Raw genomic sequence first — 13,055 nt, 5'->3', positions numbered from 1 at the left:
CTGGTCCGTTAAGAGGAGGCGTCTGTTGTCACTTATATGCAAATCTGGCTGCATGTACAACGGCCAAATGAAACTTCAGCAGCAGGAACGGCTGCCACTGAGAAATCGTGTTACAGTTTTCTGAACAGTCCAATTTTGCACACATACAAAACCTTGGGAACATCAGTCTATACTCAGAGTTGTAGCCATTATGGAATAACCAATCACTCCTTCAGCTTTAGGGTCTTTAAATTGTGAAGCTAAATTCAAACTCCTCTCTGTTCTGTAAAGGTAAATGGTGTTCTGAGCATCAGAGAAACAGAGAAACAACCTGTAGGGAGTCAGTGCTCCCTACAGGTTGTCTGAACATTAGTTTTACCATTGACAGCTCAACTTTCTGAGAGCAGCCAGGAAATGTCCTCTGTAAGCTCCTTGAAGGTTATTGCTGACTTTTACAGTGTAATATTTGGAGAACCGTCCACTAAAGACTGCTGGAGAGAGGCACCAGCTCGTCTGTGACCCTGCAAGGACAAGCAGGTGTAGACATTGGATGGATGGATTACAACAATTTATTTTTCCAACACTTCAGTTTAAAACACCAGCCGTTTTTTTTCCTACCCTTTGGCAATCCCAGAGGGACATTTAACCTTTATGTTATGGATAGGAAAACATGTTTCTACACAGCAATGATGAAACCAATTTTTATTTATGCTTTTCAATAGGTCTGGGCGATATGGCCTAAAATCCACATCCTCATATATTAAGCAGTTCACTACCACTAACTATGGATGTGTTATCATGGATGATAACCCACCCCAAAGGAAAAGTAAAGAATGTGATGGGCCGTACTTCACAGCCAGTTATGTTGATGGTACGATTCCCCTGGACAATCATCACAGCTACATTATCTCAACAGATGTGCCTCCCAACAACAACAAATATCTCTAAAATGGCATGTAGGATAAAAAATAAAATGATAATAATAACCCCTATGGAGCAGCCGCACCTGTGGTCAACGTTATACAAAGACACCTCCATTAAAATGTGCACATTTACCGGTTGCCAGGTGCAGCCTGTGCCCAAACCACTGCACTCACATGCATCTATTGAGCTTGGCAGCTTCAGCTACGTTTGGGCCATTGTCTGTAGTAGTCATGACTCGTGACAAGGGCCTCTTCCTTGATGTCCCGTGCAGACAGCATCGATCTTAAACCTTGTCCAACCATCTCCCCGGGATTGTCTGGAAAATAAGCCTTCTTGATCTCTTTCATGCTCCGTTCATCGTTGCAGTAACGTACTGTCAGACTATTGCACGGGTCCATTGTGCAACTGGACCAGAGATGAGATGTGGAACCTGGTGCTTGGGTCCAGCATCAGCAAGTCCTCTTCAAAGCGCCCCAAAGCCTAAATGAAATGAGTGCTGCTGTGTGATTGGCTGGTTTGCTAGAGTTCAAAGGCAACTTTGTATGTGGAAGTTCGAGTTTCGGTCTAAATTTGACCATGTGAGAGAAGTTTGTTTTTTTCCTCTTTTTTTCTTTTTCTTTACTACACTAGAGCACTGAGCTATATAATACACTGGAGTGCTAATCGCCGGCTGTTAGAACGAGTCGCCTTGAAGCAACCTGCCGCCATATTGGTACTCCCTATTTCCCCTCAGTAACTAGGGAATATGTGCGCTACAGCATCGAATAACGATGATTTTCTGATATTCAGGGGGGACTCAAAACATTTAAAATGTCAAATGCCATATACTTTTATGTTATGTTCTAAAACTATCAAGTACTGAGAAAGTCATGTGCTGAAATATTTTGCATTTTATTTATTTAAATATATATATATATATATATATATATATATATATATATATAACATTTATAAATATATGAATAACAATACACAAAAACATATATATACATATATATACATATATATATATATATATATATATATATATATATATATATATATATATATATATATATTTCAGCACCTAATTTCCCAGTACTTAACAGTGTTAGTACATCCACTGACTGTAGAATTACCTGTGAAACGTTTTCACACAGCCAGAAAACTGCTTGTTGTTGGAACCAAATCCTATGGGATTCTGTGACAGTAAGGAGTAGCAAGATGGCGGCCAGTGACTTCAGTTTTTCGGCAAAATCAGCACTCCAGTGTATTATATAGCTCAGTGCACTAGAACCCTTTTATTTTGAAAATCTAACCGCCCGCCTCGGGTACCACGTTTCCCGGACGCGGAGGAAATAGCAGGACGGGAAGCAGGAAGTACTGATCGGGGCGGAGAAGTGTGTCCATTATAATGAGAGCGCCGCTGCTCCGCTCCTCGCTCGGCTGCTTGGCGACTCTTTTCGGTGCGTCTCCGGCGTCCAGCATTGATAAGGGGGTCAGACGCACAGCAGCAGCAGCCCTGCCACATCTGTGTTATTCCAGAAAAGCCATGCATTATCAGACAGAGGAGCGAGGACACCCGAATTCTGCAGACTACCGCATTTATTTTAGTAAGTCCGTCCCCGCCGCGATGAATGGAGCCATATATGCTCGGATTTACTTGAGGGGATCACTGACCCGGATCTGAAATGTTTGACCTACAGGTGCAGCCGCAGAGCTTTGTGGGCGTGTTGCCTTTATTTACCACCAGGGCTTAGTGCGTCCTCAGGGCCATCAGATTATCAGATAGTAAATGGAAAAGTGAAGCAGTGATGCTTTGGAACATCATCGCCACTGTGTTGCATGCATGTAATATTTCCTGTAACCACTGCTGCTGTGCCGAGACGCTCTGCTTGCGTCCGAACTTCTTCTTCTTGAATTTTATTGGCGGTTGGCAAACAGCAGTATGGTGCACTACCGCCATCAACCAGTAAGGAGTGTGGACCAGAACTAACAAGCTAATAAAAAGGGGGGGAAAAATATACACTGCTGAAAAAAAATACATTTATAAATAAAGGGAACACTAAAATAACACATCCGAGATCTGAAAGATTGAAATATTAAATACTTTGTTATTTACATGGTTGAATGTGCTAACAACAAAAATCACACGATCAATGAAATCAAATTTATTGACCAGTGGAGGTCTGGATTTGGAGCCACACTCAAAATTAAAGTGGAAAAACACACTACAGGCGGATCCAACTTTGATGTAATGTCCTGAAAACAAGTCAAAATGAGGCTCAGTAAGGTGTGTGGCCTCCACATGTCTGTATGACCTCCCTACAATGCCTGGCCATGTTCCTGATGAGGTGGGATCTCCTCCCAGACCTGGACTAACATATCCACCAAGGGCCATTTGTGTCCCCTTGGAATAATTTGAATGGGTAAGAGTTCTGGCCCTTAAGCAAAAGGAACAGAAACAGATGGGCACTTTTTGTAATTTTTGAAGGTTGATGTCATAAATGACAAATTTATAGTTGGTTAAGTGTTGGGTACTAAACAAAGTATTATCTTTTAAGGGCCATGTTTTTTTTTTTTTCCTATTGTTTTTCTTCTTAGTAAGTAGGGCCAAAAACATCAAGGCAAGGCAAATTTATTTATATAGCACAATTCAGTACAGGGACAATGCAAAATGCTTTACATGATTAAAATATAGCAAATTAAAACAGAATAAAAGCAAGTAGGAATAAAATGTAGATAGAAAATAGAACAAAAAAGTGGTGATTCAGTTAACTAGAACAGTTGAAGGCAATCCTAAACAAGCTACTATTTCCTTGAAAACAGACTTGGGTGTATGGACTTAATTTTTGGAGAAAAAAAAAAAGAGTTATTGTGTTTGTTACTGGGTAGAGACTAAAATCGATTTCTAGAGCAATCAAACAGAAAACATTTGACCCAAAAAGTTGGAAAACTGTTTTTTATAATATGTTTTTTATACTTTGTTTCAATAAAATACCACATTTTAAGTTTATTCCTGGGCACATCAAAGGAAAGTAATTCCTAATATTATTTAAAGGTTTTATTTTGGAAGGGGGGAAGAAGTGCTTTCAGCTTCTCAAGACACGTTGGCTAGTCTTTTTAATTTTATATTTTTCTGTTTAACTCATGAATTAGTTTCCATCAACAATATAAGCAGAAAAAAAGGGAAATAAATAAGGTTTATAAAACTTAGAATCAAGAGATATCACAACTAAAAAAAAATTCTGCTGGTGGTGTCACGCCTGTCGTTATGGACTGACTGCACAGGACCACATGTAGCTCTGCTGTAAATCAATAAAAAAAAAAAAAAAACTCTTTTTGGCATCTTTGTGACTCTTTGTCGCTTTTATGCTGATGATATTCAGCCGTTTTTCCAAAGACGTCTACGAGGAAAAGTACAGTCGGTACGAAACTGGTTTGATTTCCTGCTAACTCCATCGTTATCGCGCTGCTCTTTAGGCATGCAGCTCTTTGCCTTATTTGATTAACAAATGTGTTTATTGTCTCCTAGAAACCTCTGATGGGAAATACATTTCACCTTTCCATGATATTCCGCTTGTAGCCGAGTCAGATCAGGTAACTGGTTCCCCAGCTGGGCTTTTGGTTTCCGCCGAATTCTAACGTCCGAACAATAAATCACTGTCATTCTCGTTCGTCTTTCCCAAAAGAATGACGACGTGCCAGCTAAAAAACCCAAGAGCGAGAGAAAGGTATTGTCCTTTTAAATATATACTCTAAGGCTATTTTATGCATGCGCGCTACGTCTCGGGTTTTAGCTGTCCCCGTCTCTTCCAGGTGCTGTACAACATGGTGGTGGAGGTGCCTCGGTGGTCCAACGCCAAAATGGAAGTAAGTGAAAAGCTTCCTTGTTTATCTGTGCACAGCCTTCATATGTGTTTACATCCTGTTTAAATCTGCAACAAAACAAAAATGATTGCTACGATTTCATGACATTTGCTCTGGGTCATGTCTCCTATCGTAAACATTTGCTCTGCGTAGGCTAGTTTAAGGCTTTCATCTTGCACAACACAGTTTCTTAGAGCGTGATTATTGTCTTTTCTGTTCACATGTTGAATATTATTTAAGTTACCAAATTGTAAAGGAAATGTGTGCCTTTTAATAAAATCCAAGAAGTTCACAGTTGATCTCTTTCTGGATGGAGAACAGTAGAGCCCCTGGTAACAGCCTTCTACTTCCTTCTTGTTTACCAGTGGCGCATCTGACTTCCTAATTCCTGATGCATATTCATGAGTACGGTTCCCAATCAGTGTTGAACTGCATTCCTTAGCAGGAGATGGAGTCTAATTCATAAAAACCGGCTGCCGGATATTAGGATGCTATTATGATTAGTTAACATTTTCACCGCTGTTATTGTCTTCTATCTTCACCACGGCCTTCGTGAATCAAACGTGCGTCCGACAGAAAAATAGGTGAATGCTCCTTTTCGTGCTCATTTCAGGATTTAAGGCAGGTCTCAGCCTGAAGTTTAAACCGTGTGGATTCCGGTGCAGTGGAGGAAATCTGTTTTTTGGAAATTTGTTGACCCTTACTAGTGCAAGATTTTAGGGAATATGTTATATTTGGTTATTTGTTTCCCAGTTTGCTTTGAAGACTTTGAAGGCTGATTGGTGAAAAAAAAACCAACACATTTTTAGACATCTGTGGCTGAGCAGAGGATTTCTCCGTAGGATGGCTGCTGTACTCCTGGGCTGTGTGCGGGATTAACTGCTGACCGTTGCAGAGGGCATTTAATAAGCCTGGAGCAAGATCACGACTAGCCTGTAAGGAGATTAAAGCCGTCTGCGCTGCGGGTAAATCTCACAGTGTTGTCCGCTGAGACAACGGTTTCCTGAATCAGTCGCTATCAAGTCGAGTCGCTCCTCTAATGTATGTTATGATGGAGTTACGTTGGGTCCAAAGCGAGCGCCATCTAGGTGGGAGTTGTTGGACGGTGGGATGTTTCAGCAGGAAGTCTGTAGTGGGCATTAGGACTCTGGTGACTAAAGCAAAGATGGGTCCGCTCACATCAGGGGAGTGGTGGCCTAGTGGTTAGAGTGTTGAGCTTGGGTCCCAGAGGTTCTGAGTTCAACTCCCACTGCCTGCACTCTGGGTCCCTGAGCAAGACCCTTAACCCCCGACTGCCCCGCACTGACGACTCGGACCCAGAACCTCATCCAGCACGTCTACAGCCAGACTTTTTGTGGAACAGTTGCCATAAAAATGTTAAAATGTTAACCCCAGTGTTGTAGTCAAGTCACTATGCCTCGAGTCCGAGTCCAGGTTCGAGTCACCAGTGTTCAAGTCCGAGTCAAGTCCAAGTCATTAAAAAAAAAATCTGAGTCCGAGTCGAGTCCACTACTCATCCGAGTCGAGTCCGAGTCGAGTCACTTATTGATCCAAGTTCGTTGTAGGAACATGCCGTGACGTGACGTATGACATGAATCAGTAACATTCCATTGCACTAATAACTCTTTCGCTGTAGTTACCCTGGTTTTACTCGGTAAAACTACCGCTTTTTCCAAGTCTAAGACGTCTCCTAACCATGGTTTTTAAACATTGTTGTTATGGAACGCGCAACAGCGACTCGAGGTACGCTGATAGGCCGCATATGAAGGATGTTAAAGCCGCAAGCGGCGTCGATCGGCCCTCGCAGCCAAGCGCACTCCGGCCTATTGGCCACCGCCGCGGTGCCGGCCGGCCGGCTGGGTTCGCGCACCGCCGGCCGCCCGCCACCGCAGATGCTGTCACGCATTTTCCTCGCCCGTCCACCGGGCGATTCCCACAAAACGCGTTCGGCAGCGTTCCCCCATTACTCACAACAAATCTGGTGAAGATCGGTCGATGCAGCGAGGAGATACAGCCGTTGGATAATGATAATGCATTTGGCCACCGGACCGGACTAAATTGTTCGGCGGGCCGGAAAAATTATACCGATTCCTGGACGGTGACTACAAACAGAAAAAAAAACGGCCGATGACGCAATGAACGCCGAGCAGGAGAAAAACATCGACTTACCTTTCTATCAACTCGGCCCGTTTTTCCAGGCTTTCCGAGCCCTCGACACTCAAGCCATCGTTTGAGCTGAACGTTGGTATGTTGTTCCACAGTTCTACCAGTAAAATGAGCGCCTGGACATCCTTTTGTGATAGTTTAACAGCTGAAAAGTCGGTCATATCGTTGTATCTGTTGCATGTGTAATAGCTGGTTGCTACGTGCGCTCTCACACTGTTTGCCCAACCTTAGCGGCAAGGGGCGTTGCTCATGAGATGGTGACGTCACGTGCGCGGTACGACATTTAGATATTAAAATCATACATCAAATAATATTCTAATGACATATTAAAATTATAGCCTAATGATATATAAAAAAGTCGAGTCTTTTTCTCAATCTCCGAGTCAGAATGATCTGAATGTAGGAGTCCGAGTCCAAGTTCGAGACATCAGTGCTCAAGTCCAAGTCAAGTCACGAGTCTTTAAATTTAGCTAATGACTCGGACTCGAGTTCGAGTCTCGGACTCGAGTACTACAACACTGGTTAACACATCCAAAGACTTTATGTGAGGACTTACATTTTAGGTCATTAATCGTCTGCTGAGGTGCCGTTGCTCAAAAACCTGAAAGAAATCCATAGTTTTTACCGTCTTTAATTTATTCATTTCACTAATTCTGTGGGCGAGGCGTGGTCTTTAATTTATTCATTTCACAATGAGGCGTGGTCTTTAATTTATTCATTTCACAATGAGGCGTGGTCTTTAATTTATTCATTTCACAATGAGGCGTGGTCTTTAATTTACGAATGTTTAAAGCTACAACGTCATTCGTGCCTGTTAATTCGTATGCTGGGAATGGCCCATAATACACACCTTTACTGGAACAGGATGTTCAACCTGTCCGTTCATCATTTCTAAAGCTCAACCTACTCCAGTTCTTGATAAATAACGGCTAACGTCCTCTCCCTGAGCTTTTTGATGGTTGTCACCAATCCGTAGTGTTCAGTAGTTTACAATTATACTATCTTTTTTAATCCACAGCATGTAAAGTATTATAGCTGCAGAATATCACATCTGAGCGGTCATCTGTGGCTTTGACGTCGCAGACGCTGACCTCTTGCTGCCAGTTGCGAATCAGTGTGGAGCTTAGACATAAATGCATATTTCTAAATATTTATCACTTTCTCCAGATTGCAACAAAGGAGCCGCTGAATCCGATCAAACAAGACGTGAAGAAGGGGAAGCTGAGATATGTCGCCAACGTATTTCCCCATAAAGGATACATCTGGAACTACGGGGCCCTCCCACAGGTGAGCAGAAGCACATAGGGGGGCTGCAGCATTTTAATTTTAATGCACGCCGTGACTTTTAGAGGCACGCTGACGGCTCTGTTTCATTAAGTCAAGGATTTTCTCTTTTATCCGTTATATTCTGTTAATCGTGCTGTGTTACCATCCCAGTCTGCGTCGGTAAAGCACCGGTTGTACACGGCAGACGTTTCTGCAGTGTCCTTTTTGCATTTTATTGCCTATTTTGTCAGCTGTTTAACGCTAGTCGTAAGGTGTGACTTTCCTCCTTGCTTTTGGACTCTTCCTCGGCAAAGACCTGGGAGGATCCCAACCAGAAAGACGAAGAGACGAACTGCTGCGGTGACAATGATCCCATCGACGTTTGCGACATTGGCACCCAGGTAAGCACCGGCACAGGTGTCTGCATACGCTGCAATCTACGTCCACATTGGTAAATGCCAGAGACGTGTGTACTTTTGGTTCCTGCGTCTAACGTTTACCCGTTGACCTGTCCTCCAGGTGTGCTCTCCGGGTCAGGTGATCCAGGTAAAGGTTCTGGGCATCCTGGCAATGATCGACGAGGGAGAGACGGACTGGAAGGTCATCGCCATCAACGCGGACGATCCAGATGCCGAAAAGCTCAACTGTGAGTGTCACACAAGCACGAGCTGGCAACGGTTTAGCACAACCCACCATTAAATCTGTGCTTTACCGACCTGGAGAATACCAGAAGGTTGACTAGTTTGGAAATTCACTTTCTGTACGAGGAATAAATGAACATTTAATTATTATGTCAAATGATATCATACTAGAGTCTGGTAAGATTTAGGATAAGATGATTCAGACTAAGATGGGAATTTCATATATATTACATAGATTCATTACACACAGTGATGTTTCAGTGCTGTTCATTTTAATTATTATGTCTTACAACTAATTAAAAAAACAAATACAGATCCAGTTTTAACGTTTGAATCTTCCATAAGACCCATAGGAACATATTCTAATGCAGAAAGACTGTCTTACTGGAAAGCAGTTCTATGTAATGCACAGGACACGGACTGAACACGTTGTCGGGCCTCCTTTTGCGTGATGTAATGCATCAATGCAGCGTGGCACAGAGGCGATCAGCCCCTGGTGCTGCTGAGGTGACGTAGAAGCCCAGCGTGGGTCTGCATTGGTGGGTCTGCTGTGCCTCGTCCTCCTCTTGCTGATGGTCCTAGCCTGGTTGCCTAATGGCGAGTGGGTGGGTGGGTGGTGCACCACTCATTGTGGGTGGGTTAAACACTGCCCCTCCGTGGGACCATTGCTTAGTTTCACGCCAGACGTTCCATCCAGAACATGTGATACTCTGGTCTAAAGCGCTGATTATGGCAACTTTATTCTGTGCCTCTATAGACTTTCTCTAGACTCTGGGACCTTGATGGCTAAATTAAATGCCACGCTTATTTCAAAAGCAGACTCCAGTTCAGTACTTGTTTTCCTTACCTAAGGTAGGTTTGATTTAATTGTTTTTTATTGTAAAGAGAGGTTCAGATGGTGACCTCACATTAGCTCTCTGGATGTATCTCCAGTACTATTCACCCATCAAGTTTTCATTGTCAACATGGATCTGCTGACATTCGGTGCTCTCTAAACATACTGTGTGTATGTTTAGGGCTCTGGGTTTTTTTTCCACTCGGCGTAATTCTTCGAATCCGTAGAAACCCGCCTCTGTAGGTTTGCACTTGAGATTCATCTTTTTGTTTACGCTTCATCTGTTTCATGGAAAGCTGAATATTCCTCTGACTTATTAATCTAAAAATAAATAAAATGTTTTATCACTCCTCCCCTCAGGTATCGAAGATGTTCGCAAGAGCCGACCAGGTCATCTGGAGGCTACCGTTGAATGGTTTAGGAAATACAAGGTACCCGACGGAAAGCCTGAAAACCAGTTTGGATTCAAGGGGGAATTCAAAGACAGGGTCAGTTTTGAAAATAAACAGCGGAGCAGCTGCGTGAGGCTCAAACTGAATGTGCTGACAGGGATTTCTCTCTGTTGACAGGATTTTGCTGTTGAGATCATTAAATCCACCCATGAGCACTGGAGGGCACTTGTGCACAAGCAAACAGATGCAGGAGGGATTGAATGGTAAAGCAAAGACGTGAAAAGCGGAGTATGGAAAGTTGAGCTTACATCACAGGCTTGTTACTTTTTTGTTTTTTTCCTCAGCAAAAACTTGTCCTGCTGTGACAGCCCGTTCCGGTTCAGCGCCGACGAGGCCCGAGCCATCGTTAAGTCGGTGAGAAAAAACAAAAAGAAAGTGTTTCATCGTTGTTTTTTGCTAATTTTATTTAGTCGATTTTTTTTTATTCCAAAAATGGATTATCAAACAACTACAATGAAGTGCACAAGTTTTATCTAAACAGGGTCAGAAATCCACACACGGGTTCAAGCTTAATGCATTTATGTTTCAGATTAGTTCGGGGTCATTCCTGCGGTTTAATGTTTGATTTATGCCTAATTTATAGATTCAAAGAACACATTATGTTTGGGATTGTTCTTCTGTTGGGCCACAGAATTCATCCATCCAGTCCAGCATTTTCCTCTCTCCAAGATTCATACTCAGCCTTTTCCTTCCATAACTTTCCAGGTCTGGATAAGTATAAGGGAAATGTTGGATTATCCCAGAATTTTTTATTTTTTCCACTTTCTTAAGGTCAAAAATCTAACATCGCCTAATAGATGCAGAAGTTTTCACAGCGATGTTTATTTAATTTAAATGCTTTATCGTCCGTTTCCCACGTCGCATCTTGATCTTAACATTTTAACCATCAGTCTTTTGGTTTTTGACCAAACAGCCGGTTTGGTCTCTAGACAACTTTTTATCCAGGGTTCTTGAACAACAGAGAAAAGGCAAGTATCTTCAACATAAAAAAAAAAAAATTGTCAAATGGGTGTAATATTTTATACCTCATTCTTCTGAATGTCTTAAAAACTGAACCGATCTTGAAAATTGAGTCAGGAAAATCCTGAATTTTTTAAATGAAAGTACGTAGGGACCCCGGTGCTCTACCCTATCTGGGCATTGCACTTTGTCTTCTCACACTGAATCGCCCTCAGCATGATACTGCCATTACCATTCTTCATGGTTGGTGCGGAGTTTAATCGTTTAGAAGTCTCATCTCGATTCCTTTCTACATACTTGTTGTTGTTGTGGTTAAAAAGCCCAGTCCCCTGCTCCTCGGACCATGACGCCTTTCACCAGAAGGCCTTCAGCTGGTTCATGTGGGCAGCTGCAAATTCAGTCAAACCTCACCGTGCCCATTTCGGAGCAGAGGTCTTTTGGTTGGAACCGTTTCAGTCAGTGTTAACATTTACTGTGAAGAACGACGCTGGTGTCTCAGCAGTGTTACAGCTTGACAGGCCTGGGCCTTGTCGGTTCCTGTAGCGGTCTTGAATATCCAAACTTTGCTTACTTTATGTTCTTGAAGTTGAGAGTTTGGGTCAGACGGTTACATTTGGACACAGTTCTGTGTCTCAGCAACAATCCAAAACAAAGAGTAACATTAGACCTCTGGAGTGGCCCTTGATCTCAAATTGTACGGACTAAATACAGAACCCAGGTCAGTGCCAGGAAACCAAGCAACTGTGCCAGGAAAGGTTGCCGAACATCCAGGGAGAAGCTTGTTGATGGTTGCGGAAAGCAGGCAGTTTCCCTGCAGCTTGGTAAGAGACATCGATCCAGATATTATAGGTGGCTTGGCTTATGTCTATATTTTAGCTACTCTGGGATTTTGACTGTGTGGATGCAACCAAATCAACAATATATGCAAATCTTCACACTTAAGTCCTGTTTTTAAAATCACCGTTTTAGTGTATAATCGTTGCAACCAGCATGATCTGATAAAATAAATGGTTTAAACTCCCAGATGGATGACATCCTCACTCTTGAGAGTACCTAAACACCCGGGTGGAACGGTAAATCTGACAATGATTTCAATTTCAGGCTCCTGCTCTTGGTAGTGCACATCCCGTTCCTTCAGAAGGTAAGAAAAACGTAACTTGGCTTGATCCGTTGGTGCTTCCATTTCTGTTCTCATCCTGTATCTGTCTTTATCTCCTCCAGTAGACAAGTGGCATTTCGTATGAACTCCGGAAGTCTCCTGGGAACCACGAAAAGGTCTCAACGTGAAGTATCACTAAACCTGCAGCGTATTTTTTTGAATGCAGGTGGATTTATTTTTCTACGTACTCGCAGTGGCGTAACGTGCCAATTACATGTAATGTCATCGAGAAGGAACAAATGGCAGATAGGGACTGTAGGGGTCAGCAGACATGCAACCCTATGGAGTTTTTGGATGGTGTGATTTTTCTTTTAAAAAATACTCTAAATTGGTTGTGCACTGGTGTATTTAAATTTTTTTTTTGGTGATGCTCGGGGAAAGGTGCACACTAATCTGTCTGCAATCACCAGAAATTGGCCAGATTTTTCAGCTACAGACATTTTGTACACAGTAAAAAACACGTTTCTAATGCTGAATAAATGAATAAAGCAAGTTCTGTGCAGCTGTGTCATTGTCCAGTTAAAGAATGTAATTCTCACCTTGATTAAGTAGGGGGGAAAAAAAAGTTACAACCAGTTGCTTTAAATAAATATAAGTTTTATTAAAAAAAAAAAAAGAAACACCCACATGTCAGCAACATCAGGAATGATACAATTAACAGCTTTCAAATAAACTGCATCCAGTACATTACAATACTTACAGTATTAACAGCCAACCTCATTTCATTGTTATAGCATTACCAAACTTCAAGAGAACTTGGGCCAAAAAAAAATAATAAAAAAAATTTACTTTTTTTTTTTAAAAACCTTTTTTATTTTTAGTGT

The 13,055-nt window shown here is 42.2% G+C and overlaps 1 protein-coding gene across 1 annotated transcript; it reads left to right on the top strand.

Moving 5' to 3' along the window:
• The first annotated feature begins 2,230 nt into the window (after window positions 1-2,230).
• ppa2 (inorganic pyrophosphatase 2) lies at window positions 2,231-12,723 on the top strand. Its single transcript, XM_036137039.1, has 12 exons — window positions 2,231-2,495; window positions 4,418-4,482; window positions 4,575-4,616; window positions 4,702-4,755; window positions 8,086-8,205; window positions 8,499-8,585; window positions 8,704-8,830; window positions 10,021-10,148; window positions 10,230-10,315; window positions 10,397-10,466; window positions 12,174-12,213; window positions 12,294-12,723. Exons 1-12 carry the CDS (start codon window positions 2,297-2,299, stop codon window positions 12,314-12,316), a joined length of 1,041 nt encoding a protein of 346 aa, XP_035992932.1. The 5' UTR covers window positions 2,231-2,296; the 3' UTR covers window positions 12,317-12,723.
• The last annotated feature ends 332 nt before the right edge of the window (window positions 12,724-13,055 follow it).

The sequence above is a fragment of the Fundulus heteroclitus genome, chromosome 5 (genome assembly GCF_011125445.2).
Source record: "Fundulus heteroclitus isolate FHET01 chromosome 5, MU-UCD_Fhet_4.1, whole genome shotgun sequence".
In the NCBI taxonomy this organism is placed as follows: Eukaryota; Metazoa; Chordata; class Actinopteri; order Cyprinodontiformes; family Fundulidae; genus Fundulus; species Fundulus heteroclitus.
The sequence above is the reverse complement of the archived record's forward strand: the minus strand, read 5'-3'. Positions and strand labels throughout refer to the sequence as shown.